The sequence below is a fragment of the Sinohyriopsis cumingii genome, chromosome 12, assembly GCF_028554795.1.
Source record: "Sinohyriopsis cumingii isolate HCF-2022 chromosome 12, ASM2855479v2, whole genome shotgun sequence".
NCBI lineage: Eukaryota > Metazoa > Mollusca > Bivalvia > Unionida > Unionidae > Sinohyriopsis > Sinohyriopsis cumingii.
The window spans coordinates 57410701-57436913 of NC_142972.1; the positions used below are offsets into that span (position 1 = coordinate 57410701).

The window sequence follows — 26213 nt, forward strand, 5'->3', positions numbered from 1 at the left end:
TTTCGAAAATGACCCAATGAAATAAGTTCCGTTGGATCCATTTCTGAGCCGTCATTGTTCGATATGGTCAAATCGGAATTCGTCTTTTAAATGTATTGATAACGTAATTAAATTGTATGTTTTTTTATAGAAATTCTTATCGAAATAAAAGGCTAGTAATTTGTGATCTCTTTTAAAAGAATTCATCTGTATTTTCCTGCCTCGAATATTTTTCCAAGAATAATTAAAAGGATCGCATTAAATAATTGAAAAACCTGGGGTGTATGAAACAATGTCATCATCAAGATTTGGAAGTACCCAAGAATGTAATCAACCAAATAACTAGAGGACTAAATTAAGCGAACTCCTTTCAAAAACAGGGTAAAACAGGATGTTCATGAGATCTATTTTTATATTGAGAATTGGGTACCTTTCACCGTTCCTAATTATTAAAAATAGAACTGATTGTGTATATTTATGTAATGTACGGAAATTTGTAACTCGTGTTTTAATTAAATATATCAGTATATTAACATACAAAAATTAGTTTCATTTATTGCAGTATCAAACCGATGGTTCTAATTGGACAATAACCAAGTTTTACCACGGAGGAGACCAGCTTGGATTAATTGGAATGCGAATAAATAACAACTATTTCTATTATCAGTTTGATCCACTTGGGTACGTTGAACAAGACATTTATGCTTTTAAAGTCATTCACAAATGTAAATAAATAGTATGTTATAGTGTTAAAACTGACAATAAGATATAATATATTAATTTCAAACCAAACCATTTTTCCTTTGTAATTTTCATTACAAATCATTTAATATTGCTATTAATTTATATTCTGCCAACAATTATCCTTTTTAACACACTTTGCAAGCAATGTATTTGTTATCAAAAAAAAAAGATATGGCAATTTACATTTTATCGTAAACTATCTAAATGTGATCAGCTGTGGCGGAGGATGGGGGAGGTATTATTTTAGATTTGGATGCCTTTAGCTCTTCTTTCTTCATATGTACGTTCTACGAGTTGCACATTTTGCACTTTAATAAAAAGCTCCATGCTTCTCTATATTCAATTTCAGAAATATTAATTTGTTTTTCACTTTAGTATTTATTTTAAGCATTGCCCTATTTGTTCTGAAAAGACGATGAGAGAATACTTCGGTAAATGTATTATCCTTGATAATAATAATAATAATAATAATAATAACTATTATTATTATTACTAATTATTATTATTATTATTATTATTATTATTATTATTTTCAGGTCAGTTGTGTCAATTTTAGGAACATCTGGTGAAGTATTGAATACCTATCGTTACGATGTTTTTGGAATCATTTTGCATGCAAAAGAAATTCTTGACAACCCTTTTAAGTATGTAGGCCAATGGGGAGTCGTACATGTACCAGGGCTAGAGGAAATATATTATATGAGGGCGCGTTTTTATGATGCTGAACTGGGTCGGTTTTTGAGCGTAGATCCCATTGGTATCAGTGCTCGAAGTAGAAACTTTTATGCTTATGTTTATAATAATCCCGTCCATTTCAACGATCCAAAAGGAACAGTGCTCCCAGCCATATTTGTTAAAGTTGTCAAGGATGCCGTTATTGGCGGCACAAAAGCGGCAGGGAAATATGCTATAAAATCTTACTTGGATGGATCTTTTACCTGGGGAGGTAGGTACATATTAGTTTTTGAGCGTGTGTGCTTCACATTAAATACTGCATTTGCTGTTGTACAGCTGTCCTCCACTTGTAAAAATGGCACATTTAGAACTCTTGTTGATAGTGTACCATCCAGTCAGTATCTACCCAATTGTCTTGACTCTATTATTAGAACATAGTGTATTGGACCGAATTAAGATCTATCCCACTGGCTTCAATTTATTCTTAGAAAAGAGTGTGTTTGGATCAATGCAGGATTTTCTCCAGTAGTGTTAATACTCAGACTGAACAAAAACTTGCAAAATTGTTACCAAGTGCAAGTAACAGTTACATGATAAATAAACACTCGCTGCATGAGCATGTGCCATACTTCTGGATTAGTGTGGGCGGTCGCCGGATGTGGCATAAAATTAAAACAATTTGTCCGGGTGATTATAGAAGTCAGAACCAGACAGGTAAAAATGCAACAGAAAACAACAACGTATATAGCTACTACTTTAACGCTTCTGTTGCACTACATCATTTTACAAGTAATAATATTTCAAATTACCTGGACTATTCGCTATTTCATTTAACACGTGATTAGATAAAGTCCAAACGAGAAGTATGGCGCACAATATTTGGCGAGTCATGTCACATGACCCAAGCAAATGCAACTTTCAAACGAGCGAAAGCCGCATTTGATTGGCTGCTTGCCGAATCTGATGGAACAGCCGGATAATACCAAGAAATTTGAAAAAGTGATGGGATATAGTAATTTACTTTTCAACAAGGATTTACATGCTGTCAAACATAAATCCTGAAATGTGCTATTCACATTGCCTAAAGGCTTCAATCGAATATAAGTCAAACGTCGCGAGAAATACTGATGTCTACAATTTTCACCGATGTGTTGCTAACAGGTTTGTTTGCGTCAATTGCATAGTTTTGGGAAGAGGTAAATTCATATATTAAACCAACAATCAATATTAGTACGGGGGATAGATACGGAGATGTCTAGTACAAAGCCTCCATGTCATGGGCATGCATGGACGAAGAAACGTTTTTGTCAAAATTTCAGAGGTTGTGGTGATCACAATACAAAAGGTCCTTCCCTTGTTTATGTTCATCTGACACGACTGGTAGAGGACCTGTCCTGTCAAATGAATATAACAAAGCAGATAACAACTTGCTTTTTTACACTCGGTTTGAAACGATTCTCTCTATTGAAGGAATGTGTAAAAAGTGCAAGGAAAATGATTTGCATCGAAAGTATGTTATTTGAATTAAACACTTAAATTCTAACGCCTTTTGCAGAATCACAAAGCCATGTGCAGTTGCTGAAGGCCAATGTTATGAGGATTGATTTTTTGCTTGCATCATCAATTTTAGAAAAATCATAATCGTATGCAATAATTTCTGCAAATTGAAATCAATAGTGCACTGCATACGTAAATGTCTTTATTTCGATAGAATCCTTCGTTTTAAAACTACAGTATGCAAGTGGCTGTAAGGCACTTTACTGCTAGGGATTATGGATAATGTATGAATCCAAGGTTACATGTGAAGAATTGTATAAGTTCGTGTAGAATTCATATTCTCAGGTGTAACTAAATATTACAAGAAAGTAAATTGTTAACTGTAAATATATTTGTTAGTATTGCTGTTTCAGTGTTTGTAAAACAAATGGTGTATTTTAGCGTGGTGTCTAGCAGTTCAATTCCAGACTCGTTGTTCGTCGCCAGTATATGTCTTTAAATGTCCAAACATTAAGTAAACGTTGTGTGTAACCTAGAATTAAAGACGTTTGACTATATTCTATTACAATGCACCTAACTGCACACAGATACATTTTTTCCCAAGGCAGCTTCTATAGCGTCATGTTTGAAATCAGTATTTGAAGAAACATTGAAGGGCTTATTTTACCAATATTATAGTAACTCTTTGTAGCGTTTTAGTGCCTGTCTGTGGCTGTATTCGGGTCATGTAAGCCCTTGGTTACCTATTTTGACAGAGACTCTAAAAGACAGTAGAAGAATAATGATTTATTACAAGTTCTGATCAGTCATAGGCTTGTGCTGTTCCTGTATCTTCGGATGGACCTCATTTCTTCACTTGTTCAACTCAGTATGGCTTTTCAAGAAACGCTGCTACATATTGCAGTAGCTCAAACCTGCAGCTGGTGGTTTATTTCAACTACGTACAAAGAGAAATCCGTTAACTCAATTATTCAATACGAGCTTCACAACACAGTTAAAAAGGTAACTGGCACGAATGCAAGTGAAACTGAATCTTTGCAGCGGATACCACTTCACCCTGAGCAAATATAGCATCAAGACAATCTTTTTACAGAATTCTAAGGAGTGAGAAAACAATTTAGAGAAAAACATGTCAGACGGAGATCTTACGCTGCCAACATCTCCCATCTCCGTTCCAGTAAGTTTATAATTGCTTGGACTTTGAAGTCCGTCATTCCTTTCAATGAGTGACCAGTCTATTATTGCTGTTGATGCTTTCAATTTCCGGACACAACACTGTGGAGGATAAATAAAAAGTCTTGATATCAACCAAACAATAACTACCTAATTGATTGCAATGTGACGCACATCCTGACTGCAAGATGTGAAAGGGGTTTCTCCTAATAGAACAAATAATAGCCCCATCTCTGTTCTTCTGGATTCAAAAAAGGGTGGGAATCTGAAACATTATAGGCTGGTGTAAATCGTACCATTAGCACATCCACGTGTAAATTCTTTTTTTCCCTTCTATATATCCAATGTCTTCTGTTGAAATTGACATCTTCATATGAATCACGATGTAAATGTATTAGCACTGTTCTCTGGACATTTAATTAATTAATCTGTTATTCATTATGATGAAATGTATACAGGTCATATAGGCGTTCAGAACCGTCTGTTACAGTAAGGAGTGTCATTTTTACACGATTTAATGTCATTTATTCACTTTATTTGGATTCACATACATTCATATTCCTTTGGAAGATCATTATTTACACGCCCCAAGACATGTTTGGACGAGGTAAACTTAAAAGTGTGATCCAATAAAAACCGGATTGAATGTGTCGCGTTGTGATGTCACAATGAAAGCAGACTTTTGACAACAAATATGTGCTACACTGTTATCTTTTTCAATAGACCCGATTTGCTTGACCCAGTTTAGTACTTGGCTTCATTGTAAAAGTCCATAACGATGACTTTTTCGTCTGGAAATTTGTCATGACACCTAGGTTGTAGAGCATTCGGCCATCAGGAACGAATAGACACTAGTTAAATTATTTTCGTATTAAATTTTAGAACAACCGTTAATGTTTAATTTAATTCGAATAAATGCGCATACATGAATACATTGATATACACTTTGCAATGTGATTGTTGTTGACACTTATTAATCGTTATGAGTAACGTCTTGAACGTTCTTAATTATTATTTCAAGTTGTATGATATTGATAATAGGTGCTGCACAGGCATTCATGGATGGGGCATATGATGGCGCTCTTTCCAATATAAAGGCTGCTAAATTCCTTGCTAAAGTTGGTCTTGCCATTGCAAAAGGTGTTGAGCAGGCGGCATCAACTGCGGTGAAAAACATGATTGATGACAAGCCATACTCCTGGAGTGATTTTGGTAAAGATGTTAGGGACAAAATTTGGGATAATGTCAAAAGCACCTTGAAGGATAATCTTCCAAAAGAGATCAAAGACTTCATCAAGCTTGTAGAAAACGTAGAGGTAGGTATATATATATATATATATATATATATATATATATATATATATATATATATATATATATATATATATATATATATATATATATATATATATATATATATATATATATATATATATATATATATATATATCGTTGCTGTTGTTTACGCTTTTCTATTGCCATTTTGTTTTTATTGTAATCATCGTAAAGCACTTTTTGCTTATAAACTATTTCAAACTTACTCCTTTAAGTCAAATAGACTTGTATTCACCTTTACCTTAAATCTTTGTAGTTACGAATGTACAAATATGAACTCGATCATTGTTTTCTGAATTTAGTATCTTATTTTTTAATACTCTTTTGGCTGAAAACAGTTTTTATATTTGAATGTAAATGTTTCCTTCACTTTCATAATACAAAAGGTTCCACTACGTTTTGTCCGAAAGGTCTCTATGAAAATGTGTGTATGCTGTCTACTCTTCTGCAAACGCATATTCAAGTATATTTATGATTTTAGTAGCCTGCATAGTATCTAATTTGTGTCAAACTTTGAATATTTCATCAGCTTGAAACCATTGTGTCGCACAAGTTAAAGGTTCAATATTCAAATCATCCTTCTTCTAGTTTTGTTTATTTTTTAATAATTTCATGCACACAAACATTATTTAGCAATCACAAGTTCTGTTCGTTTATTATGCAATTGAGAAACAATATGTGGGAATTAGTTTTCTTATGTTTAACAATACTATTGAAAACTAAAGTAATAAGGAAATTGATGTCACTTATTTAATGATAGATATAATGATACGTAGTGTATCATCCACTTTGTAACGATTGTAATTGACAACTATATACGTTGTATTGTATGATACAATATCATAGCTTGGCAATTTTTGTACTATTACAGAAGTTTATTGAAAAATTAAAGGAACTGAAATACTGGTTTGACCAAATGAAAAAGATGTTCAATGAATGGAATGATGAAGCATACATCATTTGGGTTGTCAGCCGTGACCCGGTGAGTGTAATCGAAGAGGCGCCAGGTTCTAGTCATTTCTAAAATAAAGACAATTTTTAACAAAAATTGACGAGGGAGCACTGTATAGTTTTCTTTTCTATTTATCACACCCATCTGCGCAAATCGAAATACCTTTGGTAAAGTTAAGCCTCATTATTCGGTTATTTACCGCATTACTTGTAAAACTGCGCTCCAAACAGGCGCGCCTTCCAATGATTTACTGAAATATTATTGAGGTATGGGGATTCAGTGCTTGGCGGCTTAAGGCCAAGAGCTTATATACTCACCAGCCTTATACACTTTTTCTTGGAATTTATATCTTGCTAATGTGACCACACTTATGTTGAATCGATTTTTTTAATTGCTTCATTGCATCTAGAGACGTAGCAACAACTGTTAAAGAATTTTCTTTCCCTGTTTGCTTAACTTTTATATAGTAGTACTCCGTATTAAATTATGTATATGCTGTATTTTCCCTCACATAATCGTTCTTGATTCAGAGACGGCTTACCTTTAAGGTTTGAAAAAGTTACAAACCATTGCATGTATGCATACATATATATACATATATATATATATAGATCGAAACACTGATGACAAACTACAAAACTTACCTCCTTACTCCAAACCAGGGAGATTTTCTTTACTCCCTAAAATACACACTTAAAAAATATTTGAGTTCGTTGATTTTCACCTTCGGCCGTACATGGAAAAACTGCCTTCATTTATCCAGGATGCTACGAACTATCTCAACAAAACACCAAAACCTAACCTTCCAAATGACACGCTCCTCGTTCCCATAGATTATTATCCTTATACACCAACATCCTTCACAAGGAAGGTATCACAGCCTGCAACGAAGCATAAGATAGTCGATCTGATGCATCTCTTCCAACGTCCTATTTGGTCAGATTGTAACACAGGTTCCCAATTGTAACCATTTGATATTCATCAATGAACACTTCCCACAAATGTATCGGAGTGCAATAGGCACTAGAATGGCACATTCGTATGCCAATATTTCCACATAAAGACTAAGGCAAAAGCTTCTCAACGAAGCACCATATATACCCCTAAGCTAGTGTAGATTCATTCACAGCATAGAATCAGAACAGGCGACAATTTTAATATATTTTTTTAATTTGCCATTAACTTACTCTATGATTACATTTACGTCGGAGCCATCGAACAGGTTGAGTATCATTTTGGATACTCAATCTACGCTTCTAGAAGGGAACATAGAAACTGACCTTTACTCTAAACTCTATTCCCGACTTTCTTCCAGCCCCAGTACGTAATAACCAAACAATCGCTCTTACGGCATGTACCTTCAAATCAAACGCATATGTTCTAATCAAACCAAATTTGAAAGGAGACTCTTAGAGCTCAAGGGGCACCTTAGAAGGAGAGAATACAAAAGGAGCTTCATTGAGGTTATTAATGAAACTAGACTCCTTGATCGAGAAACACTCCTGAAAAAAAAAAACCAAAGAAAACTAAGAAGCGAGAACCATTCGTGCTAACTTTTTACCCCGATTACATAAACCTACAACAGATCATACACATGCATTTAACGTCTCATGGGTATATTAGGGTTCTTATGGTTATGTAACGTAGACCTAAAAATCTCAAGGACCATTTTTCATTTGTCCTCTGACGAAGAGTTCGCTTAGCCCTAAACATATTGAAACTGTTTTAAATTTTCTCTCTCTCTCTCTCTCTCTCAAATTCACCTCACAGAGCTTTTTTTAATATGTATTTATTTCGGTAAAACGGATTTCATATTATAGTATTAGTTCCTGTTACCTTCAAATCAAGTGATTTGACACACATTTTCCTTGTATTTACTTATATTATAAATTTAGTTACGAGTAATACGTTTCCAAAATCTCTGCAGATATTAAAGAATTTCTATATTTTATAGAATGATATTATCCCACCAGCTGGTTACGGTGCAGCGAGGTTCATACCAAAGACTACCATACTCCAGTATAAAATTCGATTTGAAAATGATCAAAATGCAACCGCACCAGCTCAGAAGGTTTTTATTGAACATAAATTTGATGAAGATTTGGAAGTCAGAAAGTTCCGAATTGGAAGTTATGGATTTGGAAACTTCACAAGACAGCTTAATTTCGATAGAAGCTTTGAACAGGTAAAATCAAATTTTCATTGAACAAGTGGCTTAAGCGCACTGTTTTGAAACGTGGCAGCTAAATCACTGATCACTTATGCATTTTAAAACATGATGTTTCTCCCTTAGATAAGTCATTAAATAATTTGGATGTTCTGGTAATGAGCCCTCATATTCAATTAATGAGATTAATGCCTTAACAGGCCCTGTTTAAAACAGTAGCTTGTTGCCACAATTAGCCTGCTGTATTATGAATGGACATATTGAAGAGTTTATAATACAAGTTTACAGCCAATGATACATTTAACTGATATGTCTTTTGTTGCTGCTGTTGAAGCTATTCTGACCTCTGTCTGTACATATAAAAAGTGAACAAACAGTGCTCATTACACTTCAGGCTTTACAATTACATGACTTTCTTATTTTTGAACAACTGCTTTGTCGAAAACACCAAGATTGTTTCATCCATGGAAGAATAAAATATAATACAGTGAAACTTCTGAACCCCAACCACTGCTTAGACAACACTTTTTACCCAGTTAATGAGGTTTCAAGTATATATATATATATATATATATATATATATATATATATATATATATATATATATATATATATATGGCTTACATTAGCATTAGAATAAATTTATTGCAACTTAAATATGTGGCTAGTCGGCAAAATGAGAAAGGATCCCAGAGATGCCAGATTAGAGAATATTTTACTGCTACAGTAATAGAATACTGATAGTTAGCTCTGTTGGTCACAGACCAGAGGAGCTTATGGAATGGTCAGTTTTCTTTCGTCCGTCCGTTTGTTGGCACAAGTACGTTATCGCTACTCCTACCAAGCTACCTGGAAAATTCTCAGGAAAATTCGTACACATATTCATAACATGGTATAGTCCTAAAGGAAAATATGCCGTTCAGACAACCAATGCGGCCGCTAACCTCACCATATTGAAAATGATATATATATTCTTCCGGAATGGATGATCATATCATCATGATGTTAACAATAAGCGACTATCTACGATGTATATTTAGTTATAAGTGATTATGGTGCCAATCTGACCTTTAATATCGCTGCCACAATGGCCATCTTGAAAATTGTATCACCACTTTTCCTAAATGGCTAGTCAAACAGACATTATCTTATTACCAAAAGACACCTTATGATGAATAGGTGGTACTAAACTGACATAGTGCCATCCTGACATCCAAGATGGCCACCGTGGCACCCATCTTGAAAATTGTGTTATCGTTTTTCCTCCAAAAAGGAAAGTCATATCAACATGATGTTTTCACCTTTTATGATCTCTTGTTGGTCATAAAGGAAATGGTGTTGATCAGAAGTCCAATGTAACAACCACAGTAGCTAATATAAAATCTTTTAATTGCTGAAGAATATTCCAAATAGTGTCAATACACAGCAGTCAAAAAGAAGAAAATAACCTTATCCTGAATTCCCTGAAATTCTGTTCATTCAATAGAGCATCAGTGCCTTCAAGGACTCTTGTCTAATGAATCATGTTAGTCCCTCGGTGGATGCGCAATTAGGTTCATTTCAAGCTCTGATCTGCTGTACCTATATTTACCTCCATTGTGCCTTTATCCAGTCACATAAACAATGTCAGAGTACTCAAATGTACTTCTGTAACGATGAAAACAAAACCAGAAAAGTTTTGTTAGTATTGGTGGATTCTGCGGCTAGATGTAGCAACCTCTATTAACCGATAAAGTGCACACGTTACCGAGATGATTCCTTTATTTAAAAGGTTATATATGAATTCTTGCCGTTGTGTGAAGCGTATAATTCTACAATAATGTTCTTTCCACACAAAAGCATTAGTGCAAGACTATGAGCCTGCAGCAAACTTTGTGGATGACTTAGGCGTGACTTTAGAAAGATAGTTTTAAACCTGTGAGCTAGACGTGGCATCTAAGAGTCAAAGATTCTAGACCCGCCCATGTCAAACCTGGTCAGTGTGTCCTTGGAAAAGGCACTTAGTTTCCATTTCCTCCGCATGATATAGTCTGTAATGTATTAAAAGCTGTTAAAGTCAACAAAAACTAAAACAAACAAGAATAGACCACGTACCATCTTCTAACTTTGTATGACTTTAAATGGGAGTGAGACAAAGGTCTATTAATTTTAGGATCAAAAGATTAATATTCGCTGGCATTGTGACGCAAAGCTGAACAGTTATTTCCTCGCAATAACTTTGCTTCCAAACCACGTCTTTTTTAACAAACCTAATATATCTCATGCACTGTGAATGAAGGAAAGAAAGTTACGGTCAATAGTGAAGGTCACAGTAATTCAAAGGAAAAAAGGTGCCTTTCACATAAAGAATTTAGTTCTAGACCGTGAACCTCAACCAAACATAGTGGATGGTTTTCACTGTTAGTAAAAGAGAAAGCTTAGGTGTGGGCGTCAAAAGGTCAAAAGTCAAGGTCACCGCAACTTAACAGAGAATTGTTTCCGTACAAAAACTTTATTTCTGGCTGCACGTTGGGTAGAAAAGCTACCTGTTAATTTGTAAACCGAAAGATCAAAAGGTCATGGTTTAAATGAGTTAAATACGAGTAAGTGTTTCCACACGGTAACTTTAACTTGATCAAACACTGTTGATGGCTGTGACAAGGAAAAACCCTTTTACTTTAGAGGTCAATATGACAATGTTGAAGATCATGGCAATACAAAAAAGAAAAAAGGTTCTTTAAATTAACATTTATTACACACGACATAATGGCATAAAACTCTTGCGATACCTTGCTCGATATTGAAGTAGATAAGCTTCAGATGTTACATTCAGCAGTATAAAAGTTAAGATCACGGTGACCCAAAAAATAAAACTGTTTTTACCAATAGGTTCTGCTGTCAGCTTTGTTTTGTTAAGATCTACATACAAACCTATTACACATTAAAGAAAATGGTGCCGTCGGCACACATTGTATGGTTGCCACAACAGCCATCTTGAGAACTCTGTTATCGCTTCGCTGAATGTACTGTTGTATCAACCTGGGGTCATACTGAAAGACTTATTATCATGTCCCGTTGGTCCTAAACAAAACTGGTGCCACTTTGACATCCAGTAGGACCGCCAAAGTGGCAAACTTAAATATTGTGTTATCTCTACTGCTTCTAAATGAATGATCATATTAGTATAGTGATTTCACTGATAGACTTCTTATAGTGTCCAGTTGGTTATAAATGAAAATGTTGCCAATCAGATCTTTAATGTGGCCCCCACAACGGCCATCACGATAACCGCATTTGGTCTACTTCTTTTAGATGGATGATCATATCGACATTGTGCTTTCACCGTAAGACTTCTTATGATGGCACTAAAGGGAAAATGTGCAAATCTGTTTTTCGTTATAGTTACCATGTCAGTCATCTTGAAAATCTTGCTATCATTATTTTTCCAAAAAGAAAGTCATATTATCATGGAAGTTTTACCAAAATATTTCTTGTAATGTCATGCAGGTCATAAATTAAAATGGTATTCGATCTGATGTCTAATTTGACCATTTTTAAAGTCTTTCCGTCGTAATTCCTCTTAAATGGAAAGTCGGTTTTCCTAATGATTTTCGTCATAATAGTTATTTTGATGTCTAGTTCGTACTAAATTAAAATAGCTGACCCTCAATAAGCCTAACATTGTGAACATCTTTAAAATAGTGTTATCGGTACTCCTTCCAAATGTGTAGCTCCATGATCACAATGCTGTCCCAAATCATCACAAATGGATGGTCATGTTGAAATGAGGTTTCCATCGAAAGACTCGAAATGGTCTCTTTTTTGAACCTCAGTAAAAATGGTGTCAATCAGACATTTAATATGTCTACCACAGCTGCTGATTTGAAAATCTTGTTATTGCTGAAGAATATCAGAGATGGTTTCAGTACTCAACAGTTTAAAGGAAGAAATGATTTTATCTGGAATTCCTGTAAATTCTTTATACATGTTAGTACATCAATCCTTTCGTGGAACTCCTTCTATATGTTATTATGAAATTAAGTTTTAATGAATATATATTTTTCCAGAGGCTTTTGAACTTGACTGCTGATCTTGGGGTTCTTGTACGTGTTGTTGCTGGAGTTGACGTAGTAAACAGGAAGGCTACGTGGGAATTTCAAGCTTTAGACCCAGAAACGGGTACAATATATTAGGAAGTGTGTACTTATTGCCATATGCCATTTGTATAATCGGTACACTTACATCACGGAATTAAAGAGTACTTTATATTTCTTTTTCCAAACGGTTTAATTTCAGACTGATTCGCACTCCTGTAGTTTGCTTTGTTAAGGCTCTTAAATTAAATGTAATCATAATGTAACAAATTCCAAATTAGTATTAAATAATTCACTAATATAGTTTCAGCAGATATATTTAACTAGAGAAAATAGATTGCGCATCAAGTTTATGTTTTCGTTTCAATGAAATGCGTTCTTGTCTAACTTGATATAGGAAATGCCATTCATAGCAACAGAAAATTGTTTTTTGTTTAAAAAAAACTCTAATACAGAAGCAATTTTCTAATAACAGGACTGCAGCCAGTTGATCCTTCTGTTGGGTTTCTGCCCCCTAATAATGGAAATGGTTCAGGAGACGGGTTTGTGACTTTTTCAATTATGGTTAATGCTGATGCGGCGACCTTAGCAAGAATTGATGCCAACGCTACTATTTACTTCGACAAGAATGAGCCAATAGAGACGCCCAATGTTTTTAATACGGTACGCAGTTTCTGCATCATAACACTTTAGTTTTGAAGGAACAGAGTGTACACATACTGGCCCATGGCGCATCAGCATCCTTTGAACACATTATTCAACCCTTTTATGAAATTCGTTTGCCATTAAATTTGTTATTTTAATTAAATTTCAGGAAATACTTTACAAGCCTTCAAACAGTATGTCGGAAACAATATGAAGTTTTGGTTACAAATGCATGTAGCTATACAAAGAGTATACAAAATTTATATATAAAAAACCCATATTAAAACAAGGTAAAATAAAAGTTTATAAAAGTTCAATTTCCATATCTTTCATTGTTAGCTGGACGAAGCTTTTTTATCTTAATATTCGTGACGGGGAATACCGTGATGATATAAGGATTTTACACAAGTTCTTCTTACACATGCGAGTTATGCAACAAGGTGTCTTTCTGATATATAACTCTATATCAATTATGACATAATATGTAATAATATTAATTATCTAATAATGTTGACTATAATAGTGACTGCCGTTATTAAGCAATGTTATTTTCGACGTTCTTGCTAGCAATGCACAGATATATGAATTCAGTCATAGTCTGACTCTGTTAGCATTTGACGAAAGCGTTGCAGTTTACAGTCATAAAATCGATTAAATTAAAGGAAATATGGAACTTCAATTTATTAACTTTAGATAGACGATGCTGAACCGGAAGTCATATGGAACATTATCAACGAGACCTTGTCGTCCGGAATACTGTCATTATCATTTACTGGTACAGACGTTGGTTCCGGTTTAAAAGAAATAAATATTTATGCCAAAGAAGGTATATTGATTTTCTTTGAGTATCTTTGTCTTTCAATTTCCACTTTCATAACTATTTCAGGCATTTTAGTGGCAAGATGTTTCATACCAATTTCAGTAGCTTGTAAAACAGTTTTCAACCAAAAAGACCCTAATAACCCACCAAAAGTAGTATGAGTTGAAATTAGTTAGACAACAACTCTGTGCTATTGCACTCTAATGATCTAATAGATGTAGGACTTGGCCACGTTAGCTATTTCCCAGTTTACTGAAAAATCAGGTCACGAGCAACGGTCCGATTTGTGAAAATCATCAGCTGAGCAGCAAATCATTGTATGGCGAATGATTTGCCTGCCTCTGCTAACTTTGAATTGGTGTGACAAGAAGCATATCAGGTTTTGACATCAATTAAGCCGCTTCATGCCTTGATCTTGAGGACGACACCTTTTAGGTCGCCATTGCTGTTAGGAGGCAAACTCGAGGAAGTGAGGAGCCAGACTGATTAGAAATTTTCTCTTCAGGTTGCCGTTTACCCTCAGAAGTCCTACAAGTCGAATAATTCTCAAATTCAAAGGTCTTATGAGCAAAAACAAAGAAAATATATAAGAGATTCTTACTGCCCCTCACTCATTCAGTCTCTATCCCAAAATACTGTCTGAAGGAGAAACAAACCATCACTTCAGGAGGCCGCGATATTTACCCTCCACCGCAACCGCCCTTATACATTCTACTGGTGGGCGTAAGACCCGTGCATTTCATGTGTCGTTGGATCAGTATATGCCCCCAACAACAAAAATGGGTTATCTAAGTCCGAGGGTCTTCAAATTGTATTTATACAACCCCTCTTTCGTCCTCTCCGCTCATAACTGATGCAAGCCGGACCCGGGTGAGGAAGAAATTATGCATTAGGAGATCTGGTCGTTAATCAATAAGGCATGGAAGAAAATTCCTTGTGCAAAAGCTCAAGCCGATAAGGCGATTGAAGTAATACATGATTCCCCCAAAGCTCAAGATGGAGACAGGACGATCGATCTTACTCAGAAAGGATAGGTCTGTCATCATTGTCATCAGTGTCGATTTGACCGATGCATATGCTGACGTACCTAACCCCCTGGCGTCGCGGATATTTGTTTAATTTGCATACCGAGGGAATATTTACCAGATATGAAATCTTCCATTTGATTTATATATCAGCCAGTTGGTGTTTACAAAGGTTATGAACTGCGTCGTTACCATGTTCCACTTGACTTCATCCATTGCAACAGCGGTATATTTGGAAATCGTACCCTGAAACATGTATTCATGTGAAGGGCAAAACCGATTTGATATCTATTTTGAGATTTCTAGTAAAGTAGGAAACGTGCGACGAGGTAATATCTTTCCTGCGTCAGTGACGCAACGACGATTGGCCCACGACACGAATACCTCTGGAAAAGCTCCAAACGGACGTTACAGTATATACGGATGCCAGTGCGTGTAGTTCGGGAGCCCATCTTCCTCTCCAAATTGATCTTCTGGAAATTAATGGTGTTTATCTTCGCAGAGACAAGATCTGAATATGGTGGATCCAGTAACTTCTGCCGGATTACTACCAGACCCAGTTGACGTCAAAACAACCTTGACAGGGGACGTAGTGTAGCGCTTTCGCTGGATCGCCCACAAAATATATGGGTGCGAAGAGCTCATTGTTTTGTTTTCCTGAGCTGGATATAATTGTCATGCATTACGTGATCGTGGGTTGAGCTGATTTCAAGTCAGGAGTGCTTTGTTTTGTTTCCCTCGAAAAGTGCCTGTAGTAGAGGTTGGATTACGTATTAGTGTCTTACATATTCTCTTAATGTGTTGGGAGAGCCTATTTACAAGAGAAAACCAATTGTTTCAGTAATTTGTCTTTCTCAGAGAATACTTATCCGATCACATTACGATAAAACCCTCCCGACCTCCCCACGAATGCGAACATCCAATTCAGTGTATCGCTAAGCTTAATAAAAGCGCCACCAAGCTGTGGTGAAAGGAGGTAAAGGAAAAGAGTTTCGTCCCTTTCTTTTAATTTTATATCTAGACAGAAAAGACGAATTTTCGTAATTTCGTAAAAACTGGATTTAGGAGGCATAAAATCTATTTTCCTAACGTGTATGTGATAGATTAAGCATACAGGTAATCGTTTTTCGTAGAAATCACCTATTAACTTTCAGTTGCTCTTACTTGTTGTTCGAATGAAAAAAATTGGTTGCAGTTCTTTTTCTTCAAGAATTTGTATCATATGTTCTTGTTACACACTAGTTCTAGCGGATGTTTGCGAATTGGTTATTTAAAATCAGGAAGCTTCAAATTTTGCATGCAGCATAAATAAATATTTGTACATTTCGACTTATATTTTTAACCCTTCTTAGAAATGTAATTATAAATATAAAATCCTTTTTATTAGAGGATAAAAAATTAATAATGAGAGAAGCTTGACGGAATATTAATACAAACAGGAATTTAAAAATTAACAAATAAGTATGATATGCATATGTAATGAAGTATTTGAAGAATGTGAATAGGCAAGACTTTAACTGTGAAAAATATATTGAACTCATTTCAAGAAAGTACTTTCTAATGTGTATTGGATTCTTTGTGATCGATAATTTCTTGAAATTTTCCTAAACCTACACTCCGGAATATCAAGATGAGCTTTTTATTAAAGACTCCTTATGATATTGAGATGGTGTTAAATGAAAATAGTGAGATTTGATGCCCAATATAGCTGCCACAGCAGCCAGTTTGAAAATATTGTTATCAATACACCTCCTGAATGGAAAGTTGTATCAGCATGAGGGGTTTACTAAACGTTTTATGGGGTCTAGTTAGTTATCATTGAAAATGGTACCATTTAGACAATTCGTATACCTGCCACATCGGACATCTCAGAAATCTTGGTATGACTATTTTCATTAATGATTAGTCATATCAGCTGAAAGACTTATTATTATGTCTAGTTGGTCGTAAATGAAAAGGTGCCAATTCGACTTCTAATATGGCCTGCACAATGGTCAACTTGGAAACCTATTTATCAGTACTTCTCTTAGGTGGCTGGTCATTGATATCGTGCTTCCACAAATGATTTGTTATGATGTATAGTTGGTTCCAAATTGAAACGGTGCCAATCTAGCATCTAATATGGCTACCATGACACCCATCTTGAAACTCTTGCTATCATTAATGCTCAGAGATGGAAAGACATTAAATGGAGATTCCAGCAGAATTAAGTTGATGTCATGCGGGTCCTATATGATAATGGTGCTAATTTGACAACCGATATGTTCACCATAGGAACCAATTTGAAAACCTTGTTGTCGCTGTAGAATATGAAAGTTTTTTGCAAAAATTACCAATTAAAATGAAGAAATGGTTTTATTTTGAAATTCATGGATATTCTTTTGAGACAGATGAATGTTAGACCTTTCCATGACTTTGTTACGGTTTTCTCTCTTTTTGACGGCACATATTATTATTCCTAGGACTTCTATCACATTTGTTGGAAAAATGTGTTTGACCAGTGAAAACATTTTCTTGGTTCTTCTGGATTATATATGTCAAAAGAAACATAATGATTAACATTATATATAGCCTTCCAAATTTATTGTCTGGCTTTATAGTTTGTTTCATCGTCTGGAAAATGTATGGATTGTCGAGGTATTTAGCCTTAAATTGTCATTATTGTTTTATTTAGCAATTATATTGTTCGCTATTTTCTTCTTTCTCTTTCATGATGTGCCCATTTTAGTATTCGTTCCAGTATACCTTTAATGTTCCCTCCAAATGGTTGTATTCCTTTCATGTTTCGTCCAGGTTATGTGGTTTTCTTGCATACCTGATTCTTAGCAATAAATATGTTTCTTAAACTTTGACTTTTTGTATTTTACATTTTGAACATTTTGCAATTCATTTGTGCTGCTAAAATTACATTTCTGTGATATATTAGAAGTGAAATTAAGATAAAAAAGTGTAGTCGAAACAAGTTGTTGAATAACCTGGAACCAGCCCTTAAAAGCATGTCTTTAAGTGAACCGCCAATGGAAGATAGCGAAAGAAACACTGAAGAAACTCCTAAGGCTGAGTAAAGAACAAAATTGGTGATCTCACAAAAGGAGATAAATCCACGTTGAGCTGAACTTGAAAAATAACTAAGAAGATTTTTCTAGAATGTTAAATAGCGATAGCATAAACGGAATATGGTAGCAAGATAAAACTAGGTTAGTGTAAGACAGATACCAAGATGATACCAGCAGAACACACAAAATCAGTTACTGGACAGGTGGTGTAATTATGGTATTAGTATTACATGGATTCAAAAGGAGTGTCACCTCAAATGTACCAAGTTTAATTACCTAGAGAACATCCTGTTTCCAGAGATGCTTTAAAAGAAACTAAACTGCGCTGTAATGAATGGCAAGGGAGAAAAGCAACATAATTAGCAACATAATTAACAAACAATTACCATGTAACATTACATTCAGCTGTTACAGTTTGCATCATGATTTTGAAGATATTTAACACATCAATATTTTCATTAACACACAGGAAATTTTAGACAAGTCATCAATTAATTATTCCGACTTCTTTGAGTTAGATTACGATTTTTCATCTGACAGGACAAAGGATACAGCTCGACATAAGGGAGTAGAGAGGGTTAATTTATAAACACAATAAAAATGAGTTCTAAAAGACATAAGGATTTATCATCAATGAAGTATAGTGAAATTTGCAAAGTAAACCAAATAAAATGACGAAGATTGAGAAAGAAATGAATAATGTTATGAAAACACCCCTAAACAAGCATGATAAATCCGATTAAACCTTTAAGTCTTAGCTGTCTATTGTATCTGAATGAGATATAAAATTCCAATTGCGCCACCACTGTATCCAACATTATTTTTCTAGTGATAATGGCATTACTTTTATGTTGATGAATATCGATGAAATTGGAAGCGATTTCATTAAATAGATAGAATATTACAGAAGTGTCAAGAAATTCGAAACAGCATACAAATATTTTTTTGTTTTCTTTTTTTGTCTTTTAAATGGATAGAAGTGAGCATGCCTACTCCTTCAGGCCAACTGGGTGTAGCAGCTGCTGGTTTAGAAGTCGCAGGAAAGCAACAGGATTAATATTAAAATTGTCTTTAAGTGCTTTTGTGAAGCTTTGCTATGGGTTATAGCTAAATCAAGGAATATTTGCGCTGCAAGAAAGTTTTAAAAGATGGTATGATGGTAACTGCTGTTATGAGTAACATGAACAGTGTTGTTGGCTTTGGTGAATAAATCAATTATCAATCTTGAAACAAATTAATGAGTAGTTGCCAAGTACAACAGATTCAAGGATATAGAAAGTGCAGAAAAGATGAAAGTTGCTGACACGGAAATAATAGATGTCGAAGAGAAAAAACAATTACGTTCACAGTATAGAAAGAACATAAAGGACAGATACATGTTAAGGAAGCACAAACGTGCTCAAATGGATATCATTCATGTTTATTGTTAAAAGAATGTCCTTCGAGAGTGACCTTCGTTCATGCAGTGTTAAGGGAAATTACAAAAAATTCTTAAATGCACATAACTGTTTATAAGGAGATTTAGTATTTTTTTCTCATGCTTTATAAGTCTTGGAAACCGTAAACGAAATGGAAGATGAAATACCAAACAATGAACAGTACCTACAAGTCAATGAACAAAAATATGTAAAACAAAGACAGTTGCATCTAACAGAAACAACTAAAATGATAGATGGCAAGAAAAACTTAATAAATCTAAGTGACAGTACGATTAGCTCTATTGGAAAGCAACAACAGTATAACTATCATTGATTTAAACGACACAATCAATCTAATACATTTTGAGACTTTAGCGACTCTTAAAATCGAAATTACTGCATAAATAAAAAAATTAAAAACAGATGTCAGAAAATAGACTAATTGAGAACTGGTTAATGAATCAGTAGTAGTATCAAACAAAATGAGAAATATAATTAATATAGAAAGAAACATTACAATGAAAACAGATGCCCTCAGACTTACGGTGAATAAAATTACACTCGCACTGAGTGGTAACATTTATTCAGTTGAATCGAAATTAGAACAAAATATAAAGATAAATAAATAGATTAGTAAATATAAAAAGTATTGCAAAAGATAATAGCACAGATGTGTGCAGATTGTTTGATATAAAAATGCTACCATTACATCAAAAATTTGCAACTACTAAAGAAGCTAACTGTTATCCACAGCGGTGTACTGAAAGCAAGTTTAACGCAGCACAGTTCTTAAAGAAATAACATAACTGAATAAAACAAATCTGGTTTATATAAAAAAATTAGCAGTTTATTGTTCCAAATTTTCATATTGATTTTTTAATTGGATTCGATACAAATATTTTTTCTGCTTATTCATCTAACGTCAACAAAGATTCTGATAAAACAAGGACTAATGCAAAACAATTCCAGAATAAACAAATTACATATATATTATCTGGAGGATGACAATATTGTTTCAATTGAAATCATTCAATGTTTTGATGAAGTACCTATACTATGCATGATAAAATCAAGTGTAATAATAAATAAAATACTGCAGTAACCGCAGCCATGATTGATGGCACAATTGCTACCAGTTTAGCATTCACGTGAATGAATTAAATGTAATATATGTTATTTGATCCAATGAGGTTGATGGGGAGGACACAAAACATGGAATGACGTGGAAGAATTACCAAAGGAAACTAATATGTTTAACGGAATTAGAGCAATGCTACAGGAATACCGTACTAAAAGACTTAAATAAAATGATTTGGCTGCCAAGATATTGAAGAATTTTATAGTTTGTACCAACCTTCTGATAAGCGAAAAAGTTTAGAATATGTATTTATTGACATTGTTATGGGTGCGAGTGTTGATGTGGGTTACAAATATTTAGAAATATTTGCAACTGGTAAATAGCGATGTCAACATATGGAAACTATAGGAATCATTACAAACAAGTAAAATACCACTGAATGTTCAATTATCAAAATATTGCTGACAATCTTAAAAGTTTTAGGGCAATAGTTGTAGCAAAACGTGTATATTTGATTGTTTTTTATAGTTGGGTAATGCGTTTAGTGTCGGGGAAATTATTTGATAAAGAAAAATAGCAAATTCTGAGGTTAAAAAAAATGTTAATGAAATTATATTCTCCATTCTGAATTGTGGCCATGTGTTTATTTTAGGAACCTTTTTCATCTGGAATGTAATGTTTATGTGTACAGGATAATTTGAAAAGTCTATAGCACTGAAATGAAGGTAATATGATAAAGAAACATCAACATTTTTCACAGTTATAAATACTTTTTAAGTAAATAGTAACCAGACAGAAGTTAACATTTCTTCTTCTAACTTTGAAGCACGTCTCCTTGGCAAATATATTTGGCATAATGTTTTATATTTTCTTTTGAAGATCGAGGTTATACCCCTGTAAAGACTGGGATCAATGAGACTACAACAAGCTTTCACCTAGAGCAGGGAAAAGAATATAAACTATTGGCCATACCTATTGACTTTGTTGGCAACCAAAAGAAAATTGATGTTTCAGTGGAAAATGATGTCTTTATCGTGTACATTCCGTTCCCAGAAGGTACATCATCAACATATTTTGCTGCTTGCACTTATCCATGTATTTACATCAGATTATTGTACCTAAAAATCGGGGTTCTTGATATTAAAAAATAGAATGATTGCATGTTGTATTTTAGTAAAAATTATGCAGCTTTCAAGAAATGTAAATTCTGTTGCTGTTTTCGTCTGTCTTAAATTTGTATTCAGATCTTGAAAATTTTAGTTTTTCCTCAATTTTAGAGGAAATGTATCTGGCAATATTGCATTATATTACAACTCAATCTGAAAGGCTGATAAAAAGGTAAACATAATATTTATGCAACACACTTACAATATTGATTAATGCTTGAAATAACAACATAATAAAGTTAATATATTTTTCTTTATATACGTATCTGTTATCATATTATATTATTATGTTTATTATATTTTAAAGATACATGTGTGTGTTCCGGGAATGGAGCATGCTCAGATTCCGGAAATATTTGCAACTGTAACGAAGGTCATTTTGGTCGCTTTTGCAATGAGAGTAAGTATTATTATAGGCGGATATTATTTCCTGCACAAGAAGTTTAATATGTATTTCCTACTTTAAAAAATATAATACAAATGTCTTGCCTGTCTATCGACAAAATGTTTCAAAATAGCCTATGTCAAGAACATTTTCTAAATATTTATATCAAGGACTTAAAATTACTTAAAGTGGCAACCAAGTGTATCTCTTAATTATCTTCATAATTGATAGCAAAAAAATATCGCGATCTTGTATTGAGTTCAATTTTAAAAGATATCAATCTTTAAAAATTAAACAATTAAAACTATATTAGCTCATTTCTTTTAATTCCATGTGTATTTCTGCGTGTAGGAACAGACATTTAAGATTTTGCATGAACGAAGACATTGGAAAATATAATGTATTTTGTTCATCCAGATTTTACTGAAGTATATATTGTATGTAGATCCTATCTACATTGCGACTGTTTTCATCAGATTGCCACAATGAACACTACATACAAAACTTATAACAACTTCACTTCTTATCTCGAAACCATAGTGAGTATTTGCTCATTATTACAGCTATAAAGGCGCAAGATCCTCCAGTTTTAGAAGTAACTGTTAAAGACGGAAGAGAAGACGAGAATATACAGTTGTATTATGCAGCACGTAATATATCAGGACCAGTAAATCGTCTTTATATGCAAGTCAGAGGGTTTCCTCATGATACTTTATTCTCCAGTGGAAGTTTATCCAATGAAACTCTTCAGATCGAGAGAAAAGACTTTGGCTTCAATACTATGTCTCCTCCACGCGATTTTTCAGGTTTGATAAGTCTACAGATAAAGGCGGTGTCAGAAGTGGATCATCAAGTTTTATCTCAAGAAAGAACATACACAATCTATGTGGAACCACAGTCGGATGGGATTGCTTTGAAACTTGAAGGATGTCTTCTTGAAAATAAAACAACAAATATGGCCGAGATCAAAGTTATGTACACATTTGGTGATACTGATGGGTCCGAAGTAATTGAAAGTGCGGAAGCTACGATCGTGCCTAAATCTTTGACATTGAGCACAGGAAAAGAACTGGAGCCGGGAATTTTTCAGCTGACAAAACATGATATAGATAAAATTATTTACATCCAATCTGATGGCAACCATTCTACCATCACATCTGTTGAAATCAAATTCAATGTGATTGTCGTAGAGGAACTGAAAACAACCGTCTTCGCAACTGAAAGTCGTACATTAACAATAAACTCTGCATGTGCCTCAGGTAAGAAGCAAAACAGATAATTACATATATTGGTAAATTCTTGAAATCAACTCAATAAGCACAAACGTTTATCCAAGTAAGACATGGGCCCAAGACAAAAACGTTTATATATGTTACTTTTGGTTCTGAGGGGTCTTCTTTTTTATCAAAAGAAAGTACGATCATCAGTTTAATCTTTGAGTCATTAACTAAATCTCTTTCGCCTGATACGGCTCTCTTACACATATTCCTTGATTGTATATTATAGCATTTCATTCTCGGGATAGATTTACTGAGTAGTGGATAAATGATTAAATTTACTTATAGTATAAAAATATTGTTCAACCTTGCCCGTTTATATCATTTCATCTACATCAATAATAACACATCAACCAGATATAACAACGGCTACACGAGCTGCATCGACAACAGTTTCATCTGTGCACATACCAGTGACGCAATTACCAAGTGAACAAACAATTCCGGGTAAGTCCAACTTCTTTTCTTTCAACGGCTTCAACTTATGTTACGTATCAATATCACAAAGAATCATGCAGAATTAGGATGTCAAAGATTATTCTGCACGACACAATAGTCTCAGTGTTTTTGTTTTTTTTTTCTCACTTCATCATGTTTAGAAAGTATTTTCTTAACGTGTGAATAACCAGAGCCACATTTAAGGGGAGATTCAAATGAAATAAATGAATGAATTCCAAGACTTTTGAAAGTATGATGTACCAGTAGTTTTGATTTATCATCCTTATGGAATCCAGAATGTCTTTGAATGAGTCTTCAAAAACCCCAAAGTAGTGTTTAAGTGTCAGACTTCAATGAGCACTTCGTATTTCCAATGGATAATTGAAATAGATAATTTCTCTCACACTATAAGTGAAAATAACTAAACGTGATTCCATAGGAGTGATTAAGTTTTGTTTATCAGAACCTTATATTATAACCTAAGTCGCAATGAAATGACCAAAATGTGGATCAAAGGTTTTCTCCCAGAACATTCTACGGCTAGACCTTGAACTCAGTTATCAGTAAGCGAATTGTTTATGACTTATAAACATGTAAACATTCAGGTAGACAATAACATTTCCAGGGCAAAATATCAAAGACCTGATTTCAGTTATGTGCAAACATTATTTTACAAATGACATAAGTGAGGCTGGGCCAAGCTCCAACACTCAATTACGATCAAATGTCAAGAGCACAATGCAAATTATATATATATATATATATATATATATATATATATATATATATATATATATATATATATATATATATATATATATATATATATATATATATATTTTTTGAGAACTTGGTCTACACAAGAATATTTTTCTTAGGATTTTGTTATGCAAGTCATTCAACGACTTTTATTACTTGGAAGTTCATGTAAAGTACGTAAGCTGATCAAGAAGTCGTAAAAACATAAAGAAAATCAAAGTGATAAATAAACCCTTTCACATTCTTATCTCCAAAACAGCAGTTAATTTAATCTTCTTGTATTAAATGAAGTACAACGCTGTTTTGTTTGTTTTGAAAATATCTTCGCGATTTAGAGCTCTACAAATTGCCCTTCATGTCAGATCTGATCAAATAGTCTTACCAATATTTAATATTTGGTTTCTGAACAATTAAATATGTTATGTTTTTGCTCAATGTCATCTTCAACTGCGGTCTTACATTTGTTATGTCTGTTTTGCTCCACTCGATTTCGTTTTATTCCGAATCAATTTCTTTTTATTGTTATTATTTATAACAGAAACTGAAAGAACCACTTCCTATACAATAACCGTTGATTATGATGTTCCTGAAAATGATGATTTTGCTGAATCAACAACTTATGAGAGATACAAAAACGAAGTCCTCAGTGCAGTACGTTTTCATTACATTCTTTAAGAACAGAAAATAGGTAAAAAGAGGAAATATATGATTGTAGTATTCATTGCTTCATTTCCTAAATCATTTGCATTACATAATTATGCACTTACAAAAGCACCATGCCATTATAATGTTAGCTTTTGCAGAGGTTATTGAAACTATTTTATATTTAAATCTACCAAGCGAGTGGATAATGCCACTTTATTTTAGGGATATAACTAACAGGATATAATGAATTGTATATGGAAACAATTAAGGACATAATAGGTATAGACTCTACCCCATACAGAAGAAATGATAAATGTGTTAACCTCACAAATATACATATCATGGTAACAGCCCCCAGTTTATATTCATAAAACTATTTATATTCATTCTTTCAAGAAGCCGGTGTGAAATGTATTCCAACGGATGTTGAAACTGTTCCTTACAAATGGTTATCGTTTGTCCGTATATGCATAGTTTTCCTATTCATTTAAGAACTATAAGATGTATTCAGCTCATTTGCATGAATATTTATACATAAACTCTTCATAGCATAAGATATAATCAATACTATAATGTAAATAAGGGTTATGTCAGTGTCATTCCTATCCATCATAGATCAATATAACGTTTAAAATACTGTCTATGTGAAAGAATATCGAGCTTTCTATAGAAAGTATCACTACATTTAATGATGTCTTAATATACTATGCAACTCAAAACTCTGCATTTAAATATTTAATATGAAAACGTTTTTTTACAGAATAATCAGCATTTAAATATCGGTACAAATTAATTTCAATCCAATTACATGTCTATGATTTTTAGAACAGTTTATTACAAAAATTTACCATTAATAGTATAAACCTCAGAATTTGCTATTTTGAACTAAAACTGCATTCTCAAACA

The 26213-nt window shown here is 33.7% G+C and overlaps 1 protein-coding gene across 1 annotated transcript in view; it reads left to right on the forward strand.

Moving 5' to 3' along the window:
- Positions 1–26213, forward strand: part of LOC149786523 (uncharacterized) — a 119112-nt gene that overhangs the window by 77040 nt on the left and 15859 nt on the right. The window contains exons 22-34 of the mRNA XM_089975941.1: positions 542–660; positions 1260–1669; positions 5110–5384; positions 6275–6385; positions 8310–8540; positions 12569–12680; positions 13071–13258; positions 13934–14066; positions 21517–21693; positions 22111–22203; positions 22752–23447; positions 23823–23912; positions 25201–25313. Of these exons, the coding sequence (XP_089832067.1) occupies positions 542–660; positions 1260–1669; positions 5110–5384; positions 6275–6385; positions 8310–8540; positions 12569–12680; positions 13071–13258; positions 13934–14066; positions 21517–21693; positions 22111–22203; positions 22752–23447; positions 23823–23912; positions 25201–25313 (2748 nt within the window). The remainder of the gene's footprint in view (positions 1–541; positions 661–1259; positions 1670–5109; positions 5385–6274; positions 6386–8309; positions 8541–12568; positions 12681–13070; positions 13259–13933; positions 14067–21516; positions 21694–22110; positions 22204–22751; positions 23448–23822; positions 23913–25200; positions 25314–26213) is intronic.